This window comes from Typopeltis vanoorti, chromosome 7 (assembly GCF_054136105.1).
Source record: "Typopeltis vanoorti isolate ZY-2024b chromosome 7, IOZ_Tvanoo_1.0, whole genome shotgun sequence".
Classification (NCBI taxonomy): domain Eukaryota; kingdom Metazoa; phylum Arthropoda; class Arachnida; order Uropygi; family Thelyphonidae; genus Typopeltis; species Typopeltis vanoorti.
In genome coordinates this window covers 75,663,309-75,680,262 of record NC_143555.1, presented here as the reverse complement: position 1 = coordinate 75,680,262, position 16,954 = coordinate 75,663,309, and the positions used below count along the sequence as shown (strand labels likewise).

Genomic DNA, 16,954 nt, shown 5'->3' with positions numbered 1-16,954 from the left:
AATAGGCTTTCGAATTGGTATTTGCTACGGTGTATTACTGTAGCTTTCTTCCACCGTATTCTGTGGTGTGTATCCAGATCATGGTGTGCAAGACCAGAATGGCTTTGCTTGTGAAAATGGATGTAATCCTTGTGTTCAGAAATTCTGATATTCGCTGTCCTGCCTGTTTGGCCAAAGTAAGATAGTTTTACAACTGCAAGGGACCTGGGATGTGGTTGGTCTTTGGTGGAGCGGATAAGGGATGCCAGTTTTCTGTAAGGCCCGTAACAGGAGGTCAGGTCATATTTTTTTAAAATTTTGGTAATTTTTTCAAAGGTACCTCGGATGTAGGGAATGGTGATGGATTTAGAGTAATCCTTGTTGTGTAGGGGGGGGGTTGTATGTTTTAATATTTTTTGGATTTGAATCACATCCTCAACACTTTCTCAGCCATTGGCTGAGAAAGTGTTGAGGATGTGATTTAGTTCAGTGTTTAGGGCCATGTCGTTAGAACAGTTAGTTTAGCCCTGTTGTATAGTGTTTTCCCCACTCCATATTGTTGGGGGGGGGGGGGGATTGTTGGTGAATGTATCTGCTTGTATGCTGGGGTTTTCTATAAACTGAGAAAACCAAAGTTCCATCAGGCTGGCAGGTGACTAGTGTGTCTAGGAAAGGGAGGCTGTTGTTTTCCTCTTTTTCCAGGGTGAACTTGATTCTGGAGTGTTGGTTGTTTAAGTGTGTTAAGAAGGAGAGGAGTGTTTCAGAGCCATGTGGCCAAATAGCAAACCCATCATCAATGTAGTGAAGCCATATGGTTGGTTTTTGTGGGGCAGAGGCTAAGGCTTTTTCCTCAAAGGTCTCCATAAAGAAATTGGCTAAGGGTGGGGAGAGTGGTGAGCCCATGGCTGTCCCCTCTATTTGTTTGTATAATTTTCCCTGCCAAACGAAATAGCCCGAGTTCATTGTGAACTGAAATAGGGCTGAGATATCGGGAGAAAATTTAGCTTGGATTAGCTCTAAAGTTTCCTTGAGTGGGACATTGGTGAATAAGGAGGAGACGTCGAAGCTGACCGTTATGTCATTATGTTGGAGTGTAAGGTTTTCTATGCTGGCTTTGAAGTGGGCTGAGTTTTTTATGTGTGATGGTGTGTTGCCAGTATAGTGTGTGAGCTCTTTGGCCAAATGTTTAGCTAATTTGTATGTGGGGGAATCAATGCCATCCACTATGGGACGTAATGACACATTTTCTTTATGTATTTTTGGGAGTCCGTAAATACGGGGGGGGGGGGGGGGGTTGGAGTTAAAGGCTTTAATCTGTTGGTAACTTCTACAGGCTAAGAAGTGACTTTCTTAAGGAGCCTGTGAAGTTTTCTAATTTGCGAGTTGGTGGGTGTGTATTCGATAGGGAGGTAAGTAGCCCGATCTAATAGAAGAGCATTAAGCTTACCTTTGTAGTCCTTTTGGTTAAGTACTACAGTTGCATTTCCTTTATCTGTTTGGTGATAACTAATTCTTTATTATTCCTCATTTCCTGTGGAGCTTTATATTCCTTGTTGGATATGTTGGTTTTTGGTGGTCTTGCTTTATAGAGGACACAAGCTACATCCAGTCCTACACTGTTGGCGATTTGATGTGGAAGGTGGCGGATTCCGCTTTCGATCTGGATCATAATATCCTCACTAGGTAGTTTTCTGGGAGCAATGGCGAAGTTGTGGCCATGTGAAAGCGCATTGAGTGCTTCAGGATGACTGAAGAAAGGTTGATTATGGTGTTGGTAGCAAGTTTTGGATTGACGGTAGAGTTCGTTTTTAATTTTTCTAAATTTTTTCATCTGTCGGCCTCGTATTTTTTCAAATTCTTTGTCTGCAGCAGTACACGAGATGTCATGTAAAATAGACCACAGTTCGTGATTTAAAGTGCATGAAAGCTCATCTTCGAAGGCACGAATAGCTTCGTTAATTTCCGAATTTTACACAGTTCGGGATTACCTTATTATCCCGGCAGCGTTTCAGGAAAGTTAGACGATTTAATTGTCTAGACAGCTTCAACTTTGGCCAAACAGGCAGGTCAGCGAATATCAGAATTTCTGAACACAAGGACTACATCCGTTTTCACAAGTACAGCCATTCTGGTCTTGCAGACCATGCTCTGGATACGTGCCACAGAATACGGTGGAAGAAAGCTACAATAATACACCGTAGCAAATACCAATTCGAAACACTATTTATGGAATCAGCCTCAGCCCTAAGAAACTCTCCAAACCTCAACAAATTTGGAGGCTTACATCAGCAGACCTTCAGCCCAATGGCCAAGAACACCTACTTAGCCTGCTAGAGGGCACCATCAGGACTTCTAGGAGAAATCCTGATGGTGCCCATTTATCTTCATCTCTTCATTCTCAGTTACTGTGTTGTAGTGCCTATGTGCACGTGCCTTTTTGTAAGTTCCTTTTGAAAATCGCAACGTGACGTTGCCGAAATATCGGAAATATTTATTAAAGTGTGATTTAATTTATATTCGTATCTACGTTGTTCAATTCCTTAAGTGATTTAGTAACACCTTCTTGATATTTCTTTTCTATGTTCTTGTCCAAGTCCTCCCATGGCTTTTGTTTAGCTAGTTTTACACAGTGTTTAGCTTTCTTAAATTTGTTTCTGTATTCTCTCAGAGCACAAGCTGACTTATTTGCCAGGAACTTTTGATATGCTTTCTTCTTTTCCTTCACTGCCTCTCTAACTTCCTATGTCCACCATGGAGTTCTGATTTTTCTATCCTTGCAGACAACCTCACCACATGCCTCTCTTGTCAGTGTTTTCTTCAAGGCTTGCCACTGAATCTCCAAGGTTTGGTTAATGTTTTCAAACCCTTTCATTTTTTCTTCAATAATCTTTGTGCATTTTAGTCTACAGTTCACATCTGAGAGCTGCTCAGCTTTTATTTGCTTTAAAACTTTCTTACATGTTATTCTTTTCAATATGAAATTCAATTTTCTCTTGCTCAAGACTAATTAGTGATTAGTCTTGAGCAAGTCTCAAGACTAATTAGATTAGTGATCACTTCCAATTTCATATCCTCTGTACACTCTGGTGTCCTGCACTAGGGAGAAAACATCACTATCAACAATAACATAGTCAGTGAGACTTTTCTTATTCCTTGCCTCTTCTCTCCATGTGAATTTGTGTACATATTATGTTGGAACATGATGTTAGTAATAACCAATCCCTGTCCTGAGCAGAAATCCAACAGGTAATTGCCATTATTATCTTTGCTCTTTTCTCCAAATTTTCCCAAAATATTTTTGTATGTCTGACAATCATTTCCTACTCTGCTATTTAGACTAAATCCCAAATTGCCAGCCCATCCTCATCCATTCAGTATCCAAGTAGATACCCAATAGGGTGCACCACGAGAAGGTGAAGATTGGACATTAGGTCAGAAGTCCTGGTTGGTTCTCCACATTCCTTTAAAGGCTGTTAAGGTCTCCTCTCAGTTATACAGCTTTGACACTTAACCCCTATATCCATAATTTAAGTAAAAAAAGCCATGAGAAACCTGAAATGTGGAAAGGCAGCTGGAATATATATTCAACACCAGAAATGCTCAAGTATTGGGGGGGCGGGGTGATATAAAATTTTTATAGCAGCTACATTACATAATCCATAAAGCACCTTACCAGAAGGTCAAATTCCGGATAATTGGAGTAATGCTCTCATTGTACCATCTGTAAAATGGGAAATAAAACAATGTGAGAATTGGAAGGATATCCCAACTTGAGTGTACCTGGTAAGATTTATGCAAGTATACTTTTGAAACAGCAAAGAAAAATTGGTGAAGGGAAGCTTGGTGACAGTGAAGCTGGATTCAGGTCAAATAGAGAGGAGGCTGTCAGGATCAAATTTTTCACTTTAAGACAAACAGTTGAGAAATCTTGGGAATATAACAAGGATCTGTATTTAAGTTTTGTAGTGCTGGAAAAAGCATATGACAAGGTGAGAAAAACTGTTAAAACACGGTGGGAAGTAAACTGAATAAATTTATATGGAACAAATCACTTGATCAGAGACTGGAGACCATAGATATGAGAATTCTGAGAAAGATAGGGGAGTGAACAGATGACATCAGTGGTAGTATCATATTAAAAATGAGGATATTAGGAGACCTTGCCATTGTTAGCATTCAGGAATATAATAGATCTAATATAATAGATCTAAATCTAATAGAAAAGATTTAGCTGAACAAATGTTCTCTGCCAAGTTGGCAGGAGATAGACCCAGTGGAAGACAAGATGTAGGCATATTGATAAGTAACAACTACCTTAGAAGATGAAAATATACAATCTGATAATATTGAAGTCTTGATTTATTAATTTGGAGCAAATTGTTGATTGGAAATTAGCAATGATGTTACTTTTTTCATGCAGTACTATCATCATATTGTAAAAATATTCATAATTTAAAATTCTGAATATTTTTACGTATGTTTATGTTAGAATGTTTATTAGTTTTAGTTTCATAACACGCATTGTCGGCACTTGCGATGTGCCCGTTATTGAAATTGTTTTGTCAAAGTGATATGTAAAGCATTTAAAAAATTTATGTCATTACTAGATTTGATATGTGTATTACTTACAGGAATTTTATTGTAGTTTAAAATTATCAAAAGCTGTGTTTTATGAAGACATTCTCTTGTCGCTAACGTAATCAACATGTCAGCCATTGTATTTAGTTTCTTGTTTACCAATTTCATGGAGTGCGCATGCTCGCTGAGGTTTGATGTGTGACTGACAGCTGACAAGTTCGGTATCGAAGCAACAGGAGAGTAAACAAGGAGAGTGTTCGGGGAGAAAATTAGAACACAGGCCAGCAGACATTTAGATTCAAAGGAATTTGAGTTTTTTTATGTGACAGTCAGAGGAAAATTAATAGTATATTCCGAAAAAGGAATCGTGGAACTATTAAGTTTAAAGTGGAATAAGTATTGATAAATAAAAGGGAAATATTGCTATAGGTGTTTTAAAAGGATGCTTAAGGGGGTACTTAAGGGTCAAAGCTGTATAACTGAGAGGAGACCTCCACATAGCCTTTAAAGGAATGCAGAGAACCGACCAGGGCTTCTGACCTAATGTCCAATCCTCACCTTCTCGTGGTGCACCCTGTTGGGTATCTACTTTGATACCGAACAAACGAGGATGGGCTGGCAATTTGGGATTTAGCCGACCAAATTGTATTCTTATTGGTTAAACCAAAATAAAAAATGATGGTACAACATGACAAAATTTCATGCCGGCTGGGGCGTCACCCGGTTAAACAAGGACCCCGTTGTTTTTGCCAGGGAACCAGGGCGAACAGCGAAAAGTCAGCTACTGGAACAAATCTGAAAACAAACCCCAACTCAACATCACCAGAGTTAAAGATCGGTACTATCAATGTAAGAAGCCTGAATGGCAAAGAAATGGAGCTAGCTGAGGAATTAGATAAGTACCAGATCGACATAATAGGGGTGACTGAAACAAAAAAGACCAAAACTGGTGAGATCTTTCTGAGCAATAAATACAAAATGTTATATTCAGGCAATGACAATCAAGGAAAAGAAGGAGTAGCCATAGTATTCAACACAAAATACGAGGCTAATCTTCTTGAATGGCAGTCAGTCTCAAGTAGAGTAATGTGGGCAAATATGAGAATGCGGAACTGGACAATGAGACTTATTTGTGCCTATGGTCCCACAGAAGGTTCTACTAAGGTAGAAGTGGAGGAATTTTTTGAGGCTTTAGAAAAAGCAACTGACACAATGAAAAAGGAAAAGTTGGTCCTTGTTGGGGATCTAAATAGCAGAGTAGGAAATGATTGTGAGACATACAGAAATATTTTGGGAAAATTTGGAGAAAAGAGCAAAGCTAATAATAATGTCAAATATCTGTTGGATTTCTGCTCAGGACATGGACTGGTTATTACTAACACCATGTTCCAACATAAAAATGTGCACAAATTCACATGGAGAGAAGAGGCAAGGAATAAGAAAAGTCTCATTGACTATGTTATTGTTGATAGTGATGTTTTCTCCCTGGTGCAGGACACCAGAGTGTACAGAGGATTTGAAATTGGAAGCGATCACTATTTAGTCTTGAGCAGGATAAAATTGAATTTCATATTGAAAAGAATAACATGTAAGAAAGTATGAAAGCGAATAAAAGTTGAGCTGCTCTCAGATGTGAACTGCAGTCTAAAATACAGAAAGATTATTGAAAAGAAAATGAAAGAGTTCGAGAACAGGAATCAAACCTTGGAGATTCAGTGGCAAACTCTGAAGAAAACATTGATTGATTCTGCCAGAGAGGCATGTGGTGAGGTTGTGTGCAAGGATAAAAAAAATCAGAACTCCCTGGTGGACACAGGAAGTTAAAGAGGCAGTGAAGGAAAAGAAGAAAGCATATCAAAAGTTCCGGGTAAATAAGTCTGCTTTTACTCTTACGGAATACAGAGACAAATGTAAGAAAGCTAAAGAGTGTGTAAAACTAGCTAAACAAAAGTCATGGGAGGACTTTGGCAAGAATATAGAAAATAAATATCAAGAAGGTGGCAAAATATTCTGGAGGTTGTTGAAGAAGCTTAGGAATGGAGGAAAGAGTGCTGTAAAAGGAGTTAGAGATGATAAAAGTGACATGAAAACAGGAGAAAAAGATATCCTTGAAGTATGGAGTAATTACTTTGAAAAACTGCTAAATGAAACAAGCAGTGATGACAGCACAGTGATAAAAAACACTGACCAGGCATGCAGTCAGGAATACATATCCATACTTGAAGTAGAAAAAGCCATCAAAGGCTTGAAATGTGGAAAGGCAGCAGCAGTAGATGATATTCGACCAGAAATGCTGAAATATGGTGGTATAAAAGTCTTACAGTGGCTGCACTGCATAGTTCAGAAAGCCTGGACTGAGGGACGAATTCCCGATGATTGGAGTAGAGCTCTCATAGTATCCATATATAAAAAGGGAAATAAAACTGAATGTGAGAATTACAGAGGTATTTCCCTACTGAGTGTTCCTGGCAAGATCTATGCAAGTATACTTGAGAAACGGTTGAGAAGAATTGTGGAAGAAAAGCTTGGTGAAGAACAAGCTGGATTCAGGCCAAATAGAGGCTGTGAGGATCAGATCTTCACTTTACGACAAATAGTCGAGAAAGCATGGGAATATAACAAAGATCTGTATTTAAGTTTTGTCGATTTGGAAAAGGCATATGACAAGGTTCCAAGAGAGAAGCTATTCAATACGCTGCAGTTATATGGTGTCAATGGGGCATTATATCAAGCAATACTTAGTCTTTATTTGAGTTGTAAGTCAGCAGTTAGAATTGAAGGAAGTACAGGAAGATGGTTTAATATTAAATCTGGTGTGAGACAAGGATGTACATTATCTCCTCTGTTATTCATTATCTATATGGATCACATTATGAAGGAAAGTGGTATTAAACCTGATATCAAAATTGGAGATGTTAATGTCAGCTCTTTGCTTAATGCAGATGATGTTATACTTCTAAATAAATCCGCTACAAGTCTGCAAGATTCTCTGACTAAATTGAATAGCTGTTGTAATAGATATGGTATGAAGGTCAGCAATAAAAAGACAAAGACAATGAAAATAGGCAGTATCATTGAAAATGTCAACTGTGTTGTGAATGGAGAACCTGTGGAACAAGTAAAATATTTCAGTTACTTAGGCATGATTTTTATTGAAGATGGTAAATTAAATATAGAAATAGACAACAGAATCAGCAAAGCTGGTATGGTGGGAAGTCAATTGAATAAATTCATATGGAATAAGAGAGAAATTAGTCGGAACACTAAATTAGCTGTATACAAGACAGTGTTCAAACCAGTTTTAACTTATGGATCTGAGAGCTGGGTCAGAAGTAAAACACTTGACCAAAGACTAGAGACCGCAGATATGAGAGTCCTGAGAAAGATTAGAGGCATGAACAGATGGCATCAATGGCAATATCATATTAAAAATGAGGATATTAGGAAAGAACTTGACATTGTCAGCATCCAGGAATGCATTAGCAGAGCTAATCTCATGTGGTATGGTCACTTAAATAGAATGGGAGAGGAAAGATTAGCAAAACAAGTGTTCTCTGCCAGGTTGGCAGGAAAACGACCCAGAGGAAGACCAAGATATAGGTGGATTGATACGGTACGAAGTGTGTTAGACGATAGAAATATAAGATCTGATAATGTTGGAGTCTTGACAAGTAACAGACTGATTTGGAGGAAAATTGTAGATAGGAAGTTAGTAATGATGTAAATTTTTCATGTAGTACTGTCATATCCTGTACACCCCTTGAGGGTACATGGCAGGAATTTGATGATGATGATGGTTTTAAAAGGAATATTAGAGGAAATGCTAATTGAAAGATTTATAGTAGGTTCCGAAAAGGGAATCATAGAACTGTAAATTCTTTTGAAGTGGAAGAGTTAAGACTGTCAATAAATATTAGTGAATAAAAGAAGAAATTGCTATTTACGTTCTAAAGGAATGTTCAAGAAAACTCTGATTAGGATGTTTCATCTGTATTAAGGATGCCAGATCTAACTATTATTTCTACTAAAAAGAGACAGAATTAAGTCAGGAAGAATTAATATGTGCTACATGAGCGATGAAAAAGGATCCTGTGAAAATGAAGAATAAAGTCGTATATCTTCGAAAAAGGGCTTTGACAGAGAAACTGGCTATGAACATTTTTTCATTTGTGAAAACAAAGTGTTTAGTCTAGTCTTAAGTTTATTTTTAAAATGCCTTGGATCCAATTAAATTTGTAGTTAGTTATGTAATATTTGTTTGAAGTGTATATATATTGTTTGTGTTTTATTAAATGTGTTTATTTGGTATTTTGGTCTTGAGTCAGTGATTTATTTGGATTCTGAAAGAAATAGTAAAAAAGGAGGTCATTGTACCAATCGGAGTGAACCCTTGTGCAATAAATAAATATAATAAAAGCACTCTAAAATTAAAAATAATTGTTAGAAATACAGAGATTAAAAAAAGTAAATAAAAATCATATATTTAAATAATGGTGCAGCTGGTAGGATTAATATTATGATAATATCTTCAATATAAACATATATATTTTCAATTAACAATATCCTGTACACCTCCTGTGAGTACATATCAGGAATTTGATAATGGCTTTTTCGGAAGCATTTTTAAGTCTTTAGAATTTTGACATTTTTATTTTAAAATATGAAATTACAAGTTAAAAGCATTATCTGTCAGTGTATATCATTCTGTTGACTTGAATACTCATTTTTTATACAGAAAAATTTTTCAGATCAGCAAATTAAAATTGGTTTCAACACTATCTTGTATACAGCTAACTAATTTCTCTCTTTTATCTATCTTATTCCCTCAGCCATATGGCTGGTAAGGGTAGCTATATGCCACCATACTAGGGAAATGATTATGAGCAAGGTGGTTTCCCATTGCCTTCGTGTGTGTTCACAGGACTGGTTTGCCTGTTTTGAGGGATGAAAAACCTGAGTTTCCAGGAGAAAAACCCTCCACATCTGAATGAGACCTGTTAACTCACCTAAAGTCGAAAGAGACCAGATAAAGGTTCCTCAAGTCATAGACTGGAATCGAACCCCAGGTCTTTCCAACCAAATGACTTTGTCTATACTGACTGAGCTATAGAAGCTCGCACGATTTCTCTCTTATTCCATATAAATTTATTCTGTTTACTTTTACTTCCCACCATGCCAGCTTTGCACTTTAACCAAATGGCAGTAGGTCTAGACTCTGTTAAATAAGTTCCATCTTCAGCTACTTTTTCTCTTCTGTTTGCATCTAAACTACCGTTACTTGCTTTTTTGTTTATACCTATCACCAGAATAGAAATTTTCTCTTTCTATACAGAATAATATGCATTCTTTCTTGAGAATTATGAGTTGCTCTTCTGGAACCAACCTGAAATAAAAATGGCCCTCGAAATATTATCAGATACTAAACCACATCTTGTTATCACACCATCCTATTCAGGAATGGAAATGCTGATTCTTCTGGATTTGTCCTTTGATTTTATTGGATTCAAGTAGATGATACATTTTTCATTGCAGATAAAAATTTAAATTGGATAATGTTCATTTCAGGTACCTACGATCAGTTTTCTACAGGCATTGATGTAATACTGAGCTTGTTTTTGATGTCAAATTATACAGAACATTTCAACTGTTCTGTTGATCATGCTAAATATTTTCTTCTGGAATACCAAGTTCAGCAGGAATTTGAAGCTTAAAATTTGTTACTACCAGTTTGCATTCACTTTCTTCTTCAGAGCATTCAGAACTTCCACTTTGTAGATGTTTTGGGCTCACTCAGTTGCAGTATGCTCAGGTTCAGCCATTTTTGAAATAAAAATTTTTCAATTTTGGTATATCTGTTCTAAATAAAAACACATTCAGAAAACTCGTCTTAGTGTAACTAGTTTCCACATGATTATGGAAGTTAATTTATGTATGCTTTAATTAGAATACCTGTAAATTATTTTTAGTGGATGCTTTTTAATCAGATTAACATTTTAAAATCATAAATGAGATGCATTTCTTAAATATCACTTGCGTGCAATTATTATTTCAGAATTTTCCCTGTTCTGAGGTTCAAATTATTCAATTTAGTTCATTCAGTTCTTATTCAGTTTGTGAAACAGCTCCAGTATTTCCTCCTTATACACATGAATCTCTTCATGCAGTGAATTCAATGTTCCATATACCAGGTTTGATAGCTTTTAGCAAAATGGCTACTCATTAGTTGAACAATCACTTCTGTATTAGTTACCCATATAATCTGCATTCAGTAGATCTATTCTTTCAAAGTCATTCTTTCTTTTACTTGTAGCATAATGATAAAAATCTTTTGGTTTGGCTTTGACTTGCAAAGCTTATTTCTTTTCATATTCTGACAGTTTTCTGTACAACACTTGACTCTTCTGGCCTGCTTCTTATAATTATCATAACTGACATCTTCCATATGCACATGGTATTCCTTCCAGATCGTCTTTTTCTTACGAATATCTTGCTTAATTAGATTACATATTCATTTCACTTGTACTCTATTTATTCTTCGAACTCTAGGGACACGTTCTGATATCACATCATTTAAGTATTTTTAAACACTTGTCACCCTCTGTTGATATCCTTCCCATCCAACAACTGAAACCATGGTGCAGAATCCAGCATGCTCCTCAGGTGGTCATAATTTCCTCTTTGAGAAAATTTCAGCATGTATCCTTTTCTGAATGGAACATTCATACTTATTCACTTCCCAAGTGACTACCTCATGATTACTGTCACCAACCACAGGTTTTACTGGAACCCCCCCCGATACTATAATCTGATCTCTCTTTGACCATAAGTTCCTTTTGTCACATGCTGCTTTAGAAAGTTGTCTTGCAACAATTTATAAATCAAGCTTCATTTTCTCATGCAATTTCACAACTACATAATCAATGTGTGGATAATTAAAGTGCCCCATTATGATTACTCTTTTTGCACTCATCGTATTTATTTGGTGATGCATTTCTTCATTACTAGCAACTGATCCACCAGGTCTGTAACAACACCCCACTATGTATTTGATCTTGTTTGATTCCAACTCACACTGATGACTTCAAACTCGCTGCCACATTAAGAAAAAAAAAAATGCTATTACTAGTATTGCAGTTATGGGTCTCAAGTTTAACTGGATTCAAGTCTGATATCATTAGCAGCATTTCCTCTCCTCTCTTATCCTGTCTATCCTTCCTTGAAATGCTGTACTCTTTTTGCTCGATACCAGTTAGTATGTCTGTATTTCACTTAATCATGTACACTTTATTTTATGATCTTTCAGAGTCGGTATGTGGGCTATTTTGGACTTATTAAAGAAAAATATGGTGGGGAACCACCCAATGAAATTCCATTAAAACTATCTCATATTAAGATTTATGCATTAGCAGGTAAGTGAGAAATTGTTAAACTTATTTTTGGCTATGAAATGCTAAGTATTTTTGATTTGGAGTGATAATGCTATTTGAACTGGTGAAAATTCAAATTTGTTATAGAAGATTGGGCTAACTAGTACTTCAGAATTCATATGTTAAAGTTATTTTTACATGAGTGTTGACACATTAATTTTTACTTAATCTTGGAGCTTAATTACCATATATGAGCAAGAAGCATTGCTATGACCCAACAGATATTGAAAGGTCACCTTTCTAGATGGGATGGTACTTGCACATCTAAATGATTAGATGACTGTTTATTGGTTGTATTCAGCATTTTAACAGTTATTCTAGGTGGTATTGCTGTTGAAGCTGTTTAGAAAATATGGTTAAATATCATGAGATATCTGCTGCAAGAATTAGGAATCACTAAAACTTCATTAACATTTTGGATTATTTCAGTGACTATGACTATGGACATATGAAAGGTGTATTGAGATAACTAAAGTATACATAAAGTTGATTCCAAGCCTTTCTTTTTGATTGACTGAAAGCTAATCATGTCTACCTTCTGTAAAACATTGGGCAGTCATGCTAGATAATGTAGAAAGTGTTACTTCTTTGTAGTATCAGAAAAAAGAGGAGACAGTCTTCTCATTAAAAGATTCATTCCTAACTTGCACTGTTTAGATCAAGCAGATTTTATCTGCCTGATTTTAGATCAAAATCATGCAAGAGTTTGGTTGAGGTCTTCATCCTTATCATTTCGCTAAAATCTGCTTTTAGGTTTTCTGTAGTAGCAGAAGGATCCACTAAAATCCTTAACATTATTCAAAATTATGAGAGGAGACCTCCACATAGCCTTTAAAGGAATGCGGAGAACCGACCAGAGCTTCTGACCTAATGTCTAATCCTCACCTTCTTGTGATGCATCCTGTTGGGTATCTACCTGGATACTGAACTAACAAGGATGGACTGACAATTTGGGATTTAGCCGACCAAATTGTATTCTTATCTTAAACCAAAAATACAAAATGTTGGTACAACATGACAAAATTTCATGCTGGCTGTGGCATCGCCCAAGCAGCATGATGCTTTAGATGCTTTAGAAAAAGCAACTGACACAATGAAAAATGAAAAGTCTTTGTTGGGGATCTAAATAGCAGAGTAGGAAATGATTGTCAGACATACAAAAATATTTTGGGAAAATTTGGAGAAAAGAGCAAAGCTAATAATAATGGCAAATACCTGTTGGATTTCTGCTCAGGACATGGACTGGTTATTACTAACACCATGTTGCAACATAAAAATGTGCACAAATTCACATGGAGAGAAGAGGCAAGGAATAAGAAAAGTCTCATTGACTATGTTATTGTTGATAGTGATGTTTTTTCCCTGGTGCAGGACACCAGAGTGTACAGAGGATTTGAAATTGGAAGTGATCACTATTTAGTCTTGAGCAGGATAAAATTGAATTTCATATTGAAAAGAATAACATGTAAGAAAGTTTCAAAGAGAATAAAGGTTGAGCAGCTCTCATATGTGATCTGTAGACTAAAATACACAAAGATTATTGAAGAATAAATAAGAGTTTGAGAACAGGAACCAAACCTTGGAGATTCAGTGGCAAGCCTTGAAGAAAACACTGATTGTTTCAGCCAGAGAGGCATGTGGTGAGGTAGAAAAATCAGAACTCTATGGTGGACACAGGAAGTTAGAGAGGCAGTGAAGGAAAAGAAGAAAGCATATCAAAAGTTCCTGGCAAATAAGTTAGCTTGTGCTCTGAGAAAATACAGAGACAAATGTAAGAAAGCTACCACTGTGTAAAACTAGCTAAACAAAAGTCATGGGAGGACTTTGGCAAGAACATAGAATATAAATATCAAGAAGGTGGTAAGATGTTCTGGAGGTTGTTGAAGAAGCTTAGAAATGGAGGAAAGAGTGCTGTAAAAGGTGATAAAGGTGACATAAAAACGGGAGAAAAAGATATCTTTGAAGTATGGAGTAATTACTTTGAAAAATTGCTAAATGAAACAAAAAATGATAGCACAGTGGTAAAAAAACACTCAACAGGCATATAGTCAGGAATACATATCCATACTTGAAGTAGAAAAAGCCATCAAAGGCTTGAAATGTGGAAAGGCAGTTGGAGTAGATGATATTCGACCAGAAATGCTGAAGTATGGTGATATAAAAGTCTAACAGTGACTGCACTGCATAGTTCAGAAGGCCTGGACAGAGGGACAAATTCCTGATGATTGGAGTAGAGCTCTTGTAGTACCCATATGTAAAAAGGGGAAATAATACTGAATGTGAGAATTACAGAGGTATTTCCTCACTGAGTGTTCCTGGCAAGATTTATGCAAGTGTACTTGAGAAGAATTGGTGAAGAACAAGCTGGATTCAGGCCAAATAGAGGCTGTCAGGATTAGATCTTCACTTTACGACAGATAGTTGAGAAATCATGGGAATATAACAAAGATCTGTATTTAAGTTTTGTCGATTGGATATTGGTTATTTTCTGAGAGGTTCCCCGGATGTAGGGGATGGTGATAGATTTAGTGTAATCTTTATTGTGAAGGGGGGGAGAGACAGGGAGGGGGGTATTGTGGTTTACTGGTTTTAGTATTTTTTGGATTTTTTAGGGGTTGTAGACATTGGCTAAGAAAGTGTTGAGGATGTAGTTTAGTTCAGTTGTTAGGGCATTGTCATCTGAGCAGATTAATTTTGTCCTGTTATATACTGTTTTAATAACCCCATATTGTTGTGGGGTTGCTGGTGAATGTATTTGCCTGTATGGGTGGGTTTTCTATAAACAGAGAAAACCAAAGATCCATCAGGCTGGCGAGTGATTAGAGTGTCTAGGAATGGGAAGGTGGTGTTTTTCTCTTTTTCTAAGGTGAACTGGACCCTGTTGGTTATAAGGTGTTGGTTGTTTAAGTGTGTTATAGAAACCCCACCCATACAGGTAAATACATTCACCAGCAATCCCCCCCCTCCCCACAACAATATTGGGTTATTAAAACACCATATAACAGGGGCAAAATTAATCTGTTCAGATGACAATGCCCTAACCACTGAACTAAACCACATCCTCAACACTTTCTTAGCCAATGGCACAACCCCCAAAAAATACTAAAACCAGTAAACCACAAGCCCCCCCCCCCTCACAATAAAGATTAAACTAAATCTATCACCATCTCCTACATTTGGGACACCTCTGAGAAAATAACCAATATCCTCAAAAAATATAACCTAACTTCTTGTCATAGATATAAAAAGTTGGCATCCTTTATCATCTCTATCAAAGACCAACCGCTTCCTCTAGACTTACCTGGTGTATACCAGGTCCCTTGCAGCTATAAATTGTCCTATTTTGGCCAAATAGGCAGGACAGCGAATATCAGGATTTCAGAACATAAAGACTACATCCGGTTTCACTAGTACAGCCACTCTGGTTTCAGACCATGCCATAGATACCGCCATAGAATTTGTTGGAAGAAAACGAAAATAATACACCGCAGCAAGTTCAAGTACGAAAGATTATTCATGGCATCATCAGCAGCTCTAAAAAAAACGTTCCAAACCTCAACAAATTTGGGTGCATGAGACTACCCCAGATTTGGAAGATTTGCATCATGAGAACTTCAGTCCAATGGCCAAGACAACACAATTAGCCCACTGGGGGGGGGGGGGGGGGCACCATTAGGACTTTAGGAACAATATTAGTTTTTTGCCTTCTTCCTCATTTGCTTTTGTGTAGTGCCTGCATGCACATATCATATTTGTATGTTCCTGAAGATGGCAACGTGACGTTGCCGAAATATTGAAGGTATTCATTAAAGTTTACTTTAATTAATATCAATTTTATATGTTGTAAATTCCTTAAGTTAATTACCATAATATAGAAATATAAGATCTGATATTATAATAAATTTAGTTTAATCCTTTATCCAAGTGTGAGCAAACCAAGTTTGCACCTGAAAATATCTTCAGGACTGAATATGGTTTTGTACTACACTACCTCAGTAAGGTAGTACAACACCTACCCTACCCCAGTAAGGTAGTACAACACCATATTCAGTTCTGAAGATATTTTCAGATAAAGGATTTAGTTTAATCCTTTATCTGAAGATAAAGGATTAAACTAAATTTATTATAGTCTAACCAAGTGAAAAATAAACTTTCAACATCTTTCTCTAAATCCAGAGTAATTTAAAAAAAAGGTGGCACACCTTTTGGCAACTCCTATAGGTAAAGATGACCTCGCCAATACTTTTGCCTGGTATCTCCACCTCTGGGCCTAGCTCCCACTGAAGAGAGACCTCAATAAAGGTCGAAACTAGTCTGGGTAGTGGCCAATCCCTTAATGCATAACATTATACATAATCTGCAAGGAGATGTGTTTTGCATTATGGGAGATACTGGGATAGGAGTATTGTTAGCTTGGTCCACCTTTGCTACAAGTTGCCCGGTGTTGTACTACCTTACCCCAGTAAGGTAGTACAACACCAAATTCAGTCCTGGAGATATTTTCAGGTGCAAACTTTGTTTGCTGACACTTGGATAAAGGATTAAACTAAATTTATTATAGTCTAACCAAGTGAAAAATAAACTTTCAAGATCTGATATTGTTGGAGTTTTGACAAGTAACAAACTGATTTGGAGGAAAATTGTAGATAGGAAGTTAGTAATGATGTGAATTTTTCATGTGGTACTATCATATCCTGTACACCCCTTAAGGGTACTTGTCAGGAATTTGATGATGATGATGATGTTTTTACTGTTAAGGAGCTGGATCTCAGACTTTCAAGAATACTGATTTCATATATATACATATATATATAGTATCTAGAGTATATATATATATATACTCTAGAGCCTCAGTGGTCTCTGAAAACTCACTTTTGCATATGTAAGGAGCAAAAATAAATGCATACATGTGAGTTCTTAATTTTGCAATATCTTGATTTTCTTTTGATTGCAGTTAGCATAAGCTGTAA

General features: G+C 36.6%; 1 protein-coding gene across 3 annotated transcripts in view; it reads left to right on the top strand.

Annotated features, from left to right (window-relative positions):
• Positions 1-16,954, top strand: part of LOC150104791 (phosphatidylinositol 3,4,5-trisphosphate 3-phosphatase TPTE2-like) — a 332,531-nt gene that overhangs the window by 250,612 nt on the left and 64,965 nt on the right. For all 3 annotated transcript variants that reach the window (XM_090395969.1, XM_090395968.1, XM_090395967.1), the window contains exon 12: positions 11,861-11,966. In XM_090395969.1, the coding sequence (XP_090252095.1) occupies positions 11,861-11,966 (106 nt within the window). The remainder of the gene's footprint in view (positions 1-11,860; positions 11,967-16,954) is intronic.